The sequence below is a fragment of the Mytilus galloprovincialis genome, chromosome 3 (assembly GCF_965363235.1).
Source record: "Mytilus galloprovincialis chromosome 3, xbMytGall1.hap1.1, whole genome shotgun sequence".
In the NCBI taxonomy this organism is placed as follows: Eukaryota; Metazoa; Mollusca; class Bivalvia; order Mytilida; family Mytilidae; genus Mytilus; species Mytilus galloprovincialis.
Genome location: NC_134840.1, coordinates 20,529,556 through 20,544,174, shown reverse-complemented (window position 1 = coordinate 20,544,174; position 14,619 = coordinate 20,529,556). Strand labels below are relative to the sequence as shown.

The window sequence follows — 14,619 nt, the reverse complement described above, 5'->3', positions numbered from 1 at the left end:
AAGCATGGTTTTGATGAGATATTATTCCAATTTGAAATGTACAAGTAAAGAAACTTTCAGTTTGAATTTGTATAATGTCATATTATTACTCAATTATTGCAATGACATTTTTGTGGCAAAATCATTCATGATGTTTAATTAACTTTTGTAAAAATCTATTTTCTCTTAAATTTATACATTTTTACAGCTCTAATGTACTTTTTCCTTTTGTAATACATTTAAATAGGAATAACAATATTGCAGTGGAAAGGTTGCCCCAACAATTTGAGATTTGACGGTCGCAAATATCTGTTTTACTGTCTCAGCTACCCATCACCAGTAAAAAGACTGTTGCCTGTGTCAAATCCCTAATTGACGGTGTCAACTCTTCCAACTGCAGAACTGCTATACATGTACCATACATAGTAAACCAAAGACACATAAGGGCATCTAGATGTCAACAGTATTTAACATATAAAAAAAATATAAATACAATATGTAAAGCTATATACATTTATATCTATTTCATGTTAGATCTACTTTAATTTAACCAAATGATATATATATTCTAGCATGCAGATGGAACAACAATACAGTAGCCATAATGAGTGTTCATACAAGAAACCAATGGAGTTTCCCCCAAAAATGCACATTTTGGTCACCTACTTCCACTAGATATTTTAAGTTTATATAACAGATAATAAGAAAAGCTGCAAAGCATCTTTCGTATTTTTGGTTTAACGATAAATGAAGCTAATCAGAATAGCTATGATCTATCTGATGAGTTAACTCTTGGAAACTTTCTTAAAATCTATTGCGCCATAAGCTTAGTATAATAAAAGAAGTATAGAAGCAGGCATACATATACATATATCTGTAAGCACTATATAAATGGATACTGGAATAGAAGAATCCAGTTCATGGCAGGTGGAATGATTCAACATCACAGTTTAATTCCTTTAACTTATTGAGCACTGCAGCTACTCTGTATGTATTATACTTTTCCTTATCTATTATATATATATAAAAAAATACAATTTTAAGGGTCCTGACAAAGACAACAATTATTAGAGAGGAATTATGGAGTACAATGGATATGAAAACACAGTATAATATGTATGCTTAGGGCTCATGTAACAAGGTCAGACAAAATGTCATGGAGCTCTGATTGGGTGCACGTGATTCATAGTAAGTTTAAGACAAATAATGCATACTTTGCCATTATTTGTAAAAATACAGTCAAACCTGCTTAAAAGACCATCTGTATTAATTAAAAGACCATTAATTTTAGATCCCTGGTAGTGCATTTAATACACATTGAACATTTATTATATGAAAACACATCACTCAATATATATAAAGATAAGAAGATGTGGTATGATTGTCAATGAGATAACTCTCCACAAGAGACCAAATAACTGAGAAATTAACAACAACACTGGTCACTATATACATGTAATATAGCACGCATTCTCTCGTAAAGCTTGATACAAAATTTCAAGGGACAGACAGGGTAAAACAGTATACATCCTCTTTTAAAGCGGGATTATAATAAATGTTACAAAAGATCAACTCAGAAACATTCATGACTTTTTAACAATTTTAAAAGTATACAAAATCCCTTTTATGTCCCAAAGTCGACATCAATAATACATTTTCAAGTAACTTTATTTGTCATGTTTGTTACATCCTCATTTTTTGGTGGATAGTTACATTATGTATTTTGTTTAAGTTTTCTCGTTGGCAATCTTACCACATTTTACCATTATAAAACCATGAGCATACATGACTAATAGTTTTCACGATTAACAAATCAAAACTATTAATTACCATCAACATTTTGATAAAACTGTTGGGTCTACAAATATTAACCCCTATAACACCTATATATAGCTATCAAGTGCTGTCCACTGCATATAAATGGAAAACACTGATATAAAATAATTGGCAATAATGGAAGGGCCATCTTATATGTATACCACACTTACATTGATTTATATTAAAAACTACTTGTACATTATCTAAAATTAGTCATTCAAATATTTTACCTACTAAACAAAATAGACTAAATTAGTACACTGTAGCACTATTAAACAAGGAAAAACTGGTGAATCTAAAGGAAGGTAAAAATGAGTATTAATGCAAAAGGTGACAAAATAAAGTGAAACTGATATGTCTCTCCAAAGCTTGTAGCTACATTTTTTTTTACAGAAAAACTTCCTTTTGAAGCCTTTAACAATTTTATATGGTATGAATTTTCAATTGATCAAAAATATCAAACCATGCATGCGGCAATCTGCACCAAAATCTTTTCCAAATACTTGTTTATAACTACTAGTACTGACCCAAAGACCAATATTCCAACTTTTTTTTATGTGTCTAAAACAAAGTTTTGTAAATACTTACTAGTTTGAATAAAACTTGACTAGTGAGTGGCATCAGATTAGTAGCTAACAGTGCAGACTGCATGATGCAAGTAAAAATTTGTATATATTAATAAGGAATATTGGTGAATTTTGGGATCTTTTTCCAATAGATGGCAATATTAGTAATCAATTTCAATATATAACCCTGCCGTGTGACCGCAGTCGGGCACACAGGAAAATTAGTGCTGTGAGTTTTTTTTTAATAAACTTTATCAACTCATTTTTCATAAATAAACTTTGTATGGTAAATTTGAACTTAGTTCTACGATTGCCATCTGTGCTGAAAAGGAAGTTTTTGTTAATTATTAACAAGCCTGTGAGAAACTGTGGTTAGTAGTTTCTACATACCGTCCACCTGGTGTCAGAGGACTAATAGCACTGAAGTTTCTTTTAGACCTGAAATTATCTACTTGTATGAAGATAGTATCAAAACAGACAGTTTGTTCAATCAAAAGTTGTATATATATATGCAAAGTTTTAACATGAGACATTGGTGTCATTGCTTTTTTTTTTAATTAATTCAACCTTCTGCTCAATTTATATTTTACCAAAAATACTTGTACTGAATGGTTGATATATTTTTGTGAAGAATCTGGACCTTGGACCAGATAGCTAGAGGCGGCCTATATAATCAATGCAGATCAGTCTCTCATTTCATCTGTCTATACATGTAAACATAAGCTGAATTCCAAACCATTTTAACATTAGTATGGTTCTTGGGTTAATTCTATCATTGACATTATATAAACTAGAGGCTCTAAAGAGCCTGTGTCGCTCACCTTGGTCTATGTGACTATTAAACAAAGAAAGCAGATGGATTCATGACAAAATTGTATTTTGGTGATGGTGATGTGTTTGTACATCTTACTTTACTGAATATCCTTGCTGCTTACAATTATCTCTATCTATAATGAACTTGGCCCAGTAGTTTCATTGGAAAATGTTAGTAAAAATTTACAAATTTTATAAAAATTGTTGAAAATTGACTATAAAGGACAATAACTCCTTATGGTGTCAATTGAACATTTCGGTCATGTTGACTTATTTGTAAATCTTACTTTGCTGAACATTATTGCTGTTTACAGTTTATCTCTATCTATAATAATACTCAAGACAATAACCAAAAACAGCAAAATTTCCTTAAAATTACCAATTCAGGGGCAGCAACCCAACAACAGGTTGTCAGATTCATCTGAAAATTTCAGGGAAGATAGATGTTGACCTGATAAACAATTTTACCCCATGTCAGATTTGCTCTAAATGCTTTGGTTTTTAAGTTATAAGCCAAAAACTGCAATTTACCCCTATGTTCTATTTTTAGCCGTGGCGGCCATCTTGGTTGGTTGGCCGGGTCACCGGACACATTTTTTAAACTAGATACCCCAAAGATAATTGTGGCCAAGTTTGGATTAATTTGGCCCAGTAGTTTCAGAGGAGAAGATTTTTGTAAAAGATTACTAAGATTTACGAAAAGTGGTTAAAAATTGACTATAAAGGTCAATAACTCCTAAAGGCGTCAACTGACCATTTTGGTCATGTTGACTTATTTATTTTTTGTAAATCTTACTTTGCTGAACATCATTGCTGTTTACAGTTTATCTCTATCTATAATAATATTCAAGATAATAAACAAAAACAGCAAAAATTCCCTAAAATTACCAATTCAGGGGCAGCAACCCAACAACGGGTTGTCAGATTCATCTGAAAATTTCAGGGCAGATAGATCTTGACTTGATAAACAATTTTACCCCTGTCAGATTTGCTCTAAATGCTTTGGTTTTTGAGTTATAAGCCAAAAACTGCATTTTACCCCTATGTTCTATTTTTAGCCATGGCGGCCATCTTGGTTGGTTGGCCGGGTCACGCCACACATTTTTAAAACTATATACCCCAATGATGATTGTGGCCAAGTTTAGTTTAATTTGGCCCAGTAGTTTCAGAGGAGAAGATTTTTGTAAAAGTTAACGACGACGGACGCCAAGTGATGAGAAAAGCTCACTTGGCCCTTCGGGCCAGGTGAGCTAAAAATTTCAGAAGCCCATTTTTTCAAAACTTATATCATGTGTTAACTAGAAAATATGATCCTTTAAAATAAATGTTTATTTTTTTTAATTTTTATTACTATCTGCAGACAAACATAAAAATCAAAATTATTGATTTATCATCAATATCATTTGAATCCCTTTTATGTTATTCTTTTATTTTACTATCTGCAGGGTTTTTTCAGGGTACTACTGCAAAAAAGTCTCATGGCAGGATTGGGAGTTTTTACAAGATTTTCAATTAAATTGGGAATTTTTACCAAAAAAATTAGAGATGTGAGTTTTAATGTGTATATAGTTCACTAGCAATTATATTCCTTAATTTTTTTTCTGAAAATAAGTGTTTACTATTGTGGGTACTCATTTGAAGTATGATAATCAAGAAAATTCAATCTGATGGTCGTTAACTTTGGTATAATGTTACAGTGAGAAATTCCAAAGGTTAAGGTCTCAATAAGGACATTGGTAACTTTAATTTTAAATGTGCTAGCTCTAGTCCAATTTAGACATTTCATGTTACAAATTCCTCGAGTCAATCATGCATGTACAATGTTCAAGTGCTACTGTTTACATGTATATATACATAAAACTGTTACCAATATCAATACACTGATAAGCATATATTTGCAAGTTCTTGTTTCATTTCAATACACTGATAAGCATATATTTACAAGTTCTTGTTTCATTTCATAGCAGCTTCATTGTTAAAGCATTCAATGGACACTCATAAAAAGCTCACAACAGAAAATATTATGTATCAAAAATCTAAAATGTTGAACCATTCTTAGGTAATTGCACAAAGATGCCATCTTTCCCCAAAAATGTACAGTTACCATTTAAATGTTTTATTTTGACACGGTTTTCAAATTATAGAAGTTATTTGAAATCTTCATCATTTTTCATGGAAAAATATAATCCGATATCAACATCGGCTCATTTAAAATTCAATTCCTGTATAAGAACAATATTGTTTGCAATTGCAATGCAATTTAATATCCCATTGAAATGCCATTTCATATACATTGTAACTGCCTCACAATTCAACTTCAAACATTGTTAAATCCATCATATAATGAATGTCAGCGCTGGAAAACAGTTGCTCTTTAATTTTTATATTATGGTCCTTGCAAAATGTTTTGATAATTTGCAGATCACAATACATTTTTTTGTAACAAACAAGAATGTGTCCATAGTTCACAGATGCCCCACTCCCACTGTCATTTTACATGTTCAGTGGACCGTGAAATTGGGGTCAATACTTTAATTTGGCATTAGAAAGATCATATCATAGGGAACATGTGTACTAAGTTTCAAGTTGATTGACTTCAACATCATCAAAAACTACCTTGATCAAAAACTTTAACCAAAACTTTAACATGAGCTTCGCACCATCTTTTTCTTTGTTTAGTGGACCGTGAAATTAGAGTCAACTGTAATTATTTTGTCTACGAAGATGGATTGGCAATAAACGCGTCACATCTCTTTATATATATCTCGGTTCCGATTGGTCAATTTTATGGGAAAGTCTAAATGATTCTCGGAGTTATCTGATCTTGTTTCATTTCATATGTTAAGTCAAGAGTGAGTCTGAATGACATTGACGTCATGGGAAAATTTGTAACTTATTAGACATACATGTACCAAAAATAACACTTGTCAGATTTTTTTCACCGTATCTTATACAATTTTACTAACTGGATGATAATTTCTATTCATACAAAAACTAACAGTTTTTTCTGAAACTATTTTATAATTAATCATTTACTGCGAGACGGTTATTGCCAATTCTGTGTCAGTAGACGAAATAATTACGATTGACTACTTGGGTAGGATTGCTAGGGATGATTCCGACAACAAAAGTAGGCATGTTATACACCATTGTGAAGATAAATCAATTAAGATTTACGACATAACAAGTTTAAGTGGGGTTGACAGCCGAGAAATCAGCATATAACGGAAGTTCGTCACCACCTGACATTTTTCTAAATCGCGAGTTAAGTACCTTGTGTTATATAAAGGTATATAGGAAAAAAAATTCTGAGATGAGTGCCTGTGTTGATAGAACTTCAACTCCATCAAAAACTACCTTGACCAAAAACTTTAACCTGAAGTGGGACGAATGGACGCACAGACCAGAAAACATAATTCCCCTCTACTATCGTAGGTGGGGCATAAAAATAATTCAAAGGACATAAGAGCTACAATGTAGGTGACCATGGTTAATGTTCAACAGAACAACAAATGTTATGATGTTCATTTCCTCACTGATCTGGCCACCACACAAAACCATATGACCAAGAATAAAAACAAAATACATTTTATAAAATATCATGTTAGTCTACTCCTTATTTAAAATAATAAATTAAAAAGAAGAAAATCTGGTCAGTTAGCACAGAACAGGTTGGAGAATGTTCTGAAAACAAGTTTGTAAGTTTTCTACAATACAATACAATACAATACATTCATAATACGACTAAAGTGCATGAGGCTTTTCCCCCCTTGTCTGGCCTACAAGAGATGAAAAAAGACTAGGCCTGGTATTTTTTGACTAGCCAAAGGACTACTAACATTTTTGTACTATATATAGCTGTACATGTATATATAGCTATATACATGAGCATGTGTATATACATTACATGTAGCTACAATGAACATGTACAAATTGTATATTTATATATATATATGTATATATAATTTCTAACCCTGATTTTATATATATATATATGAACATGTTTACATATTATATACCTGTCTTCTTCCTGTGGACTTGGAATCATTCCAACAACTTCAGCGACAGACTGTGGCGTCAGAATTGCCCCTTGCTGTATATCAATATTCATGGAATTCTGTGGCATGTTATGAGCACCGCTGGTCTTTGATAAATTAGAATTAAGTTCTGTATTGTCTATATTTTGTATCACATTATCACTACTAACATGTTGTTCTTTATTGTACTGTAAATTGTTATCTACATTTGACCCAGCTACATTCTGCGTTGTACTAGGTATCTGACCAGTATACATGAAAGTCGTATCACCTGTTTGCATAGAATTTTGACCAGGGGTATGAGAACTGTTCACATTTGGGAGAGCTTGAGAATGTCCTGTTCCATTCTGAAAATTAGTTGAACCTGGATGTGTGTATACCTGTTGAGCAAGATTACTCGGTATACTAGACTTAGGAGTTTGTTCTTTTTGTAGTTGACTATTAGGTTGAGTCTGACGAATTGTTGAAGAATTATCAAGGTGAAAATTTTCCCTACTTTCACCTTGAATCACAGTCACAGATTTGGCAGGATTTTTAGATGGGTCTTCTCCTGAACTTACATTATGTGATGTATAAGAAGTGTTTGATACCCCAACATTAGAGTCTACAATATTAATTTTAGTGTCACTTTTGTCTACAGCTGGAACATCTAAAGTATCTTGACATCTCCAACGTCCACGTTTAAATGGTTCTCTTGTTTCTATCTTAACTACTTTAAATCGGGTTGGATGTGGACCTTGCGGCTCTGTCTTCTCCTTTTCCTTCTCTTTCACGTTTATTTCTTTTACATTGCTAGTGCTATTCATTTGTTCAGTTTTAATGTTAACTTCTTTATTAGTATTACTAATGACAGTAATGCCAGAGTTTATAGCATGATCAGAGGTTTCCTCCTCCATGGGCGATGCAGGCTCACCGCCATCAGTATGTTTAGAAATATCTAATATTTCTGAACTGGCATCTTCAGTGTGACTTTCTACAGTTTCATCTAAGTCATCCATCGAATCATGTTCAATGTCATGATCAGCATCATTTGACATGTCTGCTGACCCATGGTAACTTTTAGTAACACTTGTTATTTTGAAAGTACTTTTCTTTTTATAATTGCCGTCATTGGTAGATTTACCTTGAAGCTTCATGTCTGCATCTTCTCGAGAGTCAGACCCATGAATAGGAATAGATTGGTTGTCAGTTACTGCCATCTTGTCGGAGTTAGCTGCCATATTCATCACTTCAACAACAGATAACTTTGCTTTTTAACGCCCATGTGAAGCTTGTCTGTGAGAGACAATACGCTAAATATTGATCTCCCATCTTTTGTTGGTAAGTTTAATTCATAAATTTGAGGACATGGCTCTATTTGACTCGTATTCGTTTAAAAACAAGTTCAGCTTACATGAAATTTACTGTACAGGACTGACGGCGGACATTACAGCTACGAATGATGGGAAGTGACGTCAGGAAATCAGTCTGACCTACCACTTGACCGACTTTTTTTATAGTGCTAAGGTCATTTTTATTTTAAAACATTGGCTTTTATGAAGGAGAAATTCGTCTTCTGTATGTTGTGCTTATTGTTAATAAATAAAACGCCATAAAACCACTCTGTCTTTCGTGTAAATGAACCAAAACAGGAGAGAAATACAAGTGTTAGCTAGTCTAAAAAGCTTGCCTGACTTTAATGAGAAAAAAGGGGGGTAGGACCTTGATCGGGACCCCGGGAGCGGGTGTTTTTAAGCTCGGGATTTCGGGATTGATCCTTTCAGGATCCGGGAATTCTTTTTTTCGGATTTCGGGATTTCGGGATTGACTTTATTTAAATTCGGGACCTCGGGATTTCGTGTTTTTAAGCCCGGGATTTCGGGATCAGGACCCCTCCTATCCCCCCTCTTTAATAGAAGTTCAACCTGGGCTCAATCTTGGACATAAACTATTGAAATTATACTATTATCAGGATCAATTCAAAGATTTGCATTGTTGATCATTGTTCAAACACATGTATTTATAACAAATGGATCGGATAGATACAGCATGTGATATTCATAAATAAACAGAATACCAAAGTGCGACAGATAATTAAATCTCTATCACTCTATTCAAATTATACAATACAAATACAAATATATTACAATACTATACAATACAATATAATACAATACAATACAAAATACACTTGAATACAATACAATACAATACAATACAATACAAAATACAATACAATACAATACAATACAATACAATACAATACAATACAATACTATAGTATTAATGAATGGGTGTTTTTATAATGGCCCTGTTATATGTCCAAGGTCTGTAATAATGGTCGAGGAAGTTTGTAATGGCCCGAGGCAACGCCGAGGGCTATTAAAGACATCCGAGGCCATTATTACTGACCGAGGACATATAACAGGGCCATTATAAAAACACCCATTTCTTAATACATTTTTTAACCAACTGAAAAGTTTATGACGTGTTGCTGCTGACTTGATGTACTGTCTTACTCTTTTAATGACAGTTTAGTTTGAACAAAATCATTTGTACTTCACCATTATAAAGCTTTAAATATACCAAATATCCAAGATATTAAGTTGAAAGAGATATGTGTTAAAAAAACAGGATGAACAGTGATCCCTTTATATGGTTCTTTAATGTTGGTTGCTAGTTACTAAATTAAATAAAATACAAAAAGGTATTATACTCTTTACAACTTAGTTTTATTAACTTTATTAAAAACCCTAACAGGGCTTAATACAGACAAACTGGGCATTAATACAGGGCCATTACAGAAAAAACAGGACCATTACAGAAAAACAGGGCCATTACAGAAAAAAAACAGGGCCATTACAGAAAAAAACAGGGCCATTACAGAAAAAAAAACAGGGCCATTACAGAAAAACAGGGCCATTACAGAAAATATGTAATTTTTAATACAACAGTCACTTTTGGCGATAATGCACTTAGTTGGTTAATAAAATACAATACAGTACAATACAATACAATACAATACAATAAAATATAATACAATACAATACAATACAATACAATACAACACAACACAACACAAAATACAATGCAATACAAAATACAATACAATACTATAGTATTAATGAATGGGTGTTTTTATAATGGCCCTGTTATATGTCCAAGGTCTGTTATAATGGTCGAGGAAGTCTGTAATGGCCCGAGGCAACGCCGAGGGCCATTACAGACATCCGAGGCCATTATTACTGACCGAGGACATATAACAGAGCCATTATAAAAACACCCATTTCTTAATACATTTATTAACCAACTGAATAAAAGTGTATGTGTTAATATACCAAATATCCAAGATATTAAAGTTGACAGAAGTTATGTGCTGAAAAACAGGAGGAACAGTGATCCCTATATATGGTTCTTTAATGTTGGTTGCTGGTTACTAAATAAAATAAAATACAAAAAAGTATTATACTCTTTACAACTTAATTTTATTAACTTTATTAAAAACCCTAACTGTGCTTTATACAGACAAACCGGGCATTAATACAGGGCCATTACAGAAAAACAGGGCCATTACAGAAAAAAAACAGGGCCATTACAGAAAAACAGGGCCATTACAGAAAAACAGGGCCATTACAGAAAAAAACAGGGCCATTACAGAAAAACAAGGCTCATTACAGAAAATATGTTATTTTTAATAACCAGTCATTTTTGGCAATAATGTACTTAGTTGGTTAATAAAATACAATACAAAATACATTACAATACAAAATACAAGACAAGACAAAACAATACAAAATACAATACAATACAATACAATACTATAGTATTATCAACTGGCTGTTTCTGTATTGGTACTGGTATAGATTCAAGGTTTGCTGTATTTGCTTAGGGGCCCATAGAGTGGAGGGCCAATACAGTTGACCGAGAATCTTTACCAGTGCCAATACAGAAACAGCTAATTCATAACACTTTTATTAAATAATGTAACTTTTTCAATACAGACTTGCTCTGAATGCTGTTTTACATACATCAAATGTGAATATAGGGCCACTATTTCCAATACTGACTGGCAATGATGTGAATATAGGGCCAATATTTCCAATACGGACTGGCAATGAATCCTGAATTACATGTAAACATATATGCACGATATATGTTTACATGTAATTCAGGATTCATTGCTAGTCCGTATTGGAAATATTGGCCCTTTTTTCCCATCATTGCCAGTCAGTAATGGAAATATTTGACCATTCTATGATTCATATGACCAGGACGATGTCACCAGTATGACACATGCCGTTTTGGTAGTATAAGGACTGTTTACACTACACTACACTACACTACACTACACTACACTACACTACAAAGTACAATACAATACTATACAATACAATACAAAATACAAAATACAAAATACAATACAATACAATACAAAATACAATACAATTACAAAAAAAATACAATACAATAAAATACGATACAATACTATAGTCCATTGGCGTGTGGGACAGCAACGAAGTTTCTCCACATCTGTCTGTTTTGTGTCATCTTCTTCAAGCTCCCCCAAGTATGTTGAAAATTTGCTATCTCCGATTCAACTGTGCGCCGCAATGTTAATTTAGGTCGTCCTCTGCGTCTCTTTCCCTCTGGGGTTCAGAACTCTGCTGATTTTGTAAGTTCTTCGGCCAGGGCTCTTACGTAGAACATGACCAAACCATCTTCATCTTCTCCTGCTAATGATTATGCTGATCTCTTCCTGTTTGCATTTATTGAGGAGGTCGGATCCTGGTTGGTGATTTTTTTGTGGCCAAAACATCCTCAGGATTCTCCTCAGACTCTTGGTATGGAATGTAGAGAGCTTCTATTGGTCTGCCTCTGTCATTTGCCAAAATTTAGAACCATACAACAGGATAGGTAGTATACAACTGTTGTATAGTTTTAGCTTTGTCCGGATGGTGTATTGACCGGATTTCCATACGGGCTGCAGGTTATTAAAAGCAGCTGTGGCTTTTGACAGTCTTTGTTTGATGTCAGTGTTGGCTTCACCATCTGATCTTACAGTACTTCCTAGGTAAGTGAAGGTATCGGTCTGTGGTAATGGTTTCCCGTATATTATAATTGGTGCTGGTTGATAGTGTTTAAACTCATTACTTCGGTTTTCTTAGTGTTTTAGTGGTGTTACACCATAGGGCAATGAAATGCATCTAATGAGGCGGGTATCGACCATTAGATATACCGCTGCCGCTGGCTAGCCTACTTCTCGTGGCAATACACGGATACTGGGGTCCATTATTCCAGACTAAATTGCAAGGGATCTCGGAGCAGCAATGGCCCTAGAGATGCAGAGTGCAGGCCCACCGGCGAGTGGATACGCCCTGGCTCTCATCAACCTTGCCCCAGCTATGGGATAATAGCCCCACTGCCTTGTGGGTGACTTTGGAAAGTCAAAGGCTATGGAAGTAAATACAGAAAGAAAATCCAGGTAGATGGAACTCGTAAGCTCATGCAGTCGTCTAAGGCATGGAAAATCCCTACAGAATAACCCGACCCTTCAGGTAGAAGGTTTTGCTTAGAGTTAATGACCCTAACAAGTAAAAGAACTCATGTTACAGAAACAGCAACAAAGAATATAACTACAGCTGTGGAAGAGAGTCTCCAACGCACCAATAGTGGAGCAAGGATGAATGTAGGTAGTGAAAGCCGAAAGGAAACTACAAACAGGAGAACGGAGACCCTTAACATGGCAAAAACTAAAACCAGAATTGGTTTTTGGAACGTCATAACAGTGTATGTAGCAGGAAAATTGGCTCAAATAACCTCAGAAATGCAGCGGTACAAATTAAATAGCTTAGGCGTTAGTGAAAGTAGATGTACAGGATCTGGCAGGTGACAGCTACTTCAGGAGCTACTGAAGTATACTCTGGGCGAGATGATAACCAACATCATGAAGGAGTGGCAATAGTTATCTAAAAGGGTATAGAAAGAACACTGTTAGAATGGAAACCTATAAGCAATCGAATTATTATGGCAAGATTCAAAGGAAAACAGATAAACATCACTTTATTTCAATGTTATGCTCCTACGAATGAAGCTGTCGAAGAGAACAAATATGCATTTTACGAACAATAACAGCATGAAATTGATAAAACACCAAACCATGACATGAAGATCATAATGGGAGACATGAATGCAAAAGTGGGGTTGGACAACATTGGCTACAAAAGAGTTATGGGAACGCATGGTTGTGGTAAGATAAATGAGAATGGGGAACGACTTGTCGATTTCTGCTCAACAAACAATTTAGTAGCAGGAGGTTCCATTTTTCCACACAAAGACATCCACAAACTGACATGGTATTCCACAAACCTCAGGGATAAAAACCAGATTGATCATCTAATGTTAAACAGCACATGGAGAAGATCAGATGTGAAAGTTAAGAGAGGGGCCGATGTAGGATCTGACCACCAACTGATAACAGCTCTTATCCAACTGAAGCTCAGGGCAACTGGAAAGAAAGTTTCATCAAGGAAGCGTTTTGATATTGATAAACTGAAGGATATCAAGGTTAAAAGAGAATTTGCTTTAAAGTTACAGAACAGATACCAGGTATTGGAAAACTCAGTAAGAGATGAAAATGAAACATTAGAAACATTAGATGAGAAGTGGAATGAGATATATACACTAAATGTAGCGGAGAAAAAAGATTGGATCACACCGGAAATATGGAACCAGATTAACATCAAAAGGCAGGCAAAAAAGAAGGTCATTAATACCAAATCACCAAGATTAAAGAACAAATACCAACAAGATTATAGTGGCATACATCGCAATGTCAAAACCCTTGTTAGAGCTGATAAGAGAAGATATAAGGATAATTACGCAAATCAAGCAGAAGAAGCGGCTAATAAAAGAGAGCATGGCAACCTCTACAAAATTACCATAATTATCTGTCGAAAAGGCAAGTCATCACCTAACATCCAAGTGAAAGACAAGCAGAGAAATTTACTAACATCAGACATTGAACAAGAAAAAAGATGGACAGAACACTTCGGTGAAATTTTGAACAGATCATCTCCAAAAGAACTTCCTACTATTCCAGAGCCTAGCATTGAACTGGAAATAAGTATTGAACCACCAACGATATCTGAAATTGTAGCAGCAATCTAGACTCTAAAGAACGGAAAAGCTCCTGGTTCAGATAATCTGAATGCAGAACTGTTCAAAACTGATCCCATCTTAGCGGCCAATACCCTCCAACCAATTTTCCATAAGATCTGGAAAGAAGTTAAAGTACCAACAGAATGGGATAAAGGTATTATCATCCGAATACCTAAAAAGGGATGCATTAAATGACTGCAATAACTGGTGCGGAATCACTGAGAACTATCATTGAACAGTGCACAGAATGGCAGCGGCAACTCTACATC

The 14,619-nt window shown here is 34.2% G+C and overlaps 1 protein-coding gene across 3 annotated transcripts in view; it reads right to left on the bottom strand.

Annotated features, from left to right (window-relative positions):
* Positions 1 to 8,718, bottom strand: part of LOC143067384 (uncharacterized) — a 65,284-nt gene extending 56,566 nt beyond the window's left edge. The window contains exons 1-2 of one of the 3 annotated variants that reach the window (XM_076240612.1): positions 7,196 to 8,718; positions 2,754 to 2,801 (exon numbers count right to left, since the gene is read on the bottom strand). In XM_076240612.1, coding sequence (XP_076096727.1) covers positions 2,754 to 2,801; positions 7,196 to 8,439 — 1,292 coding nt within the window. In that variant the 5' untranslated portion in view covers positions 8,440 to 8,718. The remainder of the gene's footprint in view (positions 1 to 2,753; positions 2,802 to 7,195) is intronic. The other 2 variants (XM_076240609.1, XM_076240611.1) reach the window with 2 other exon arrangements.
* Between the last annotated feature and the right edge of the window lie 5,901 nt (positions 8,719 to 14,619).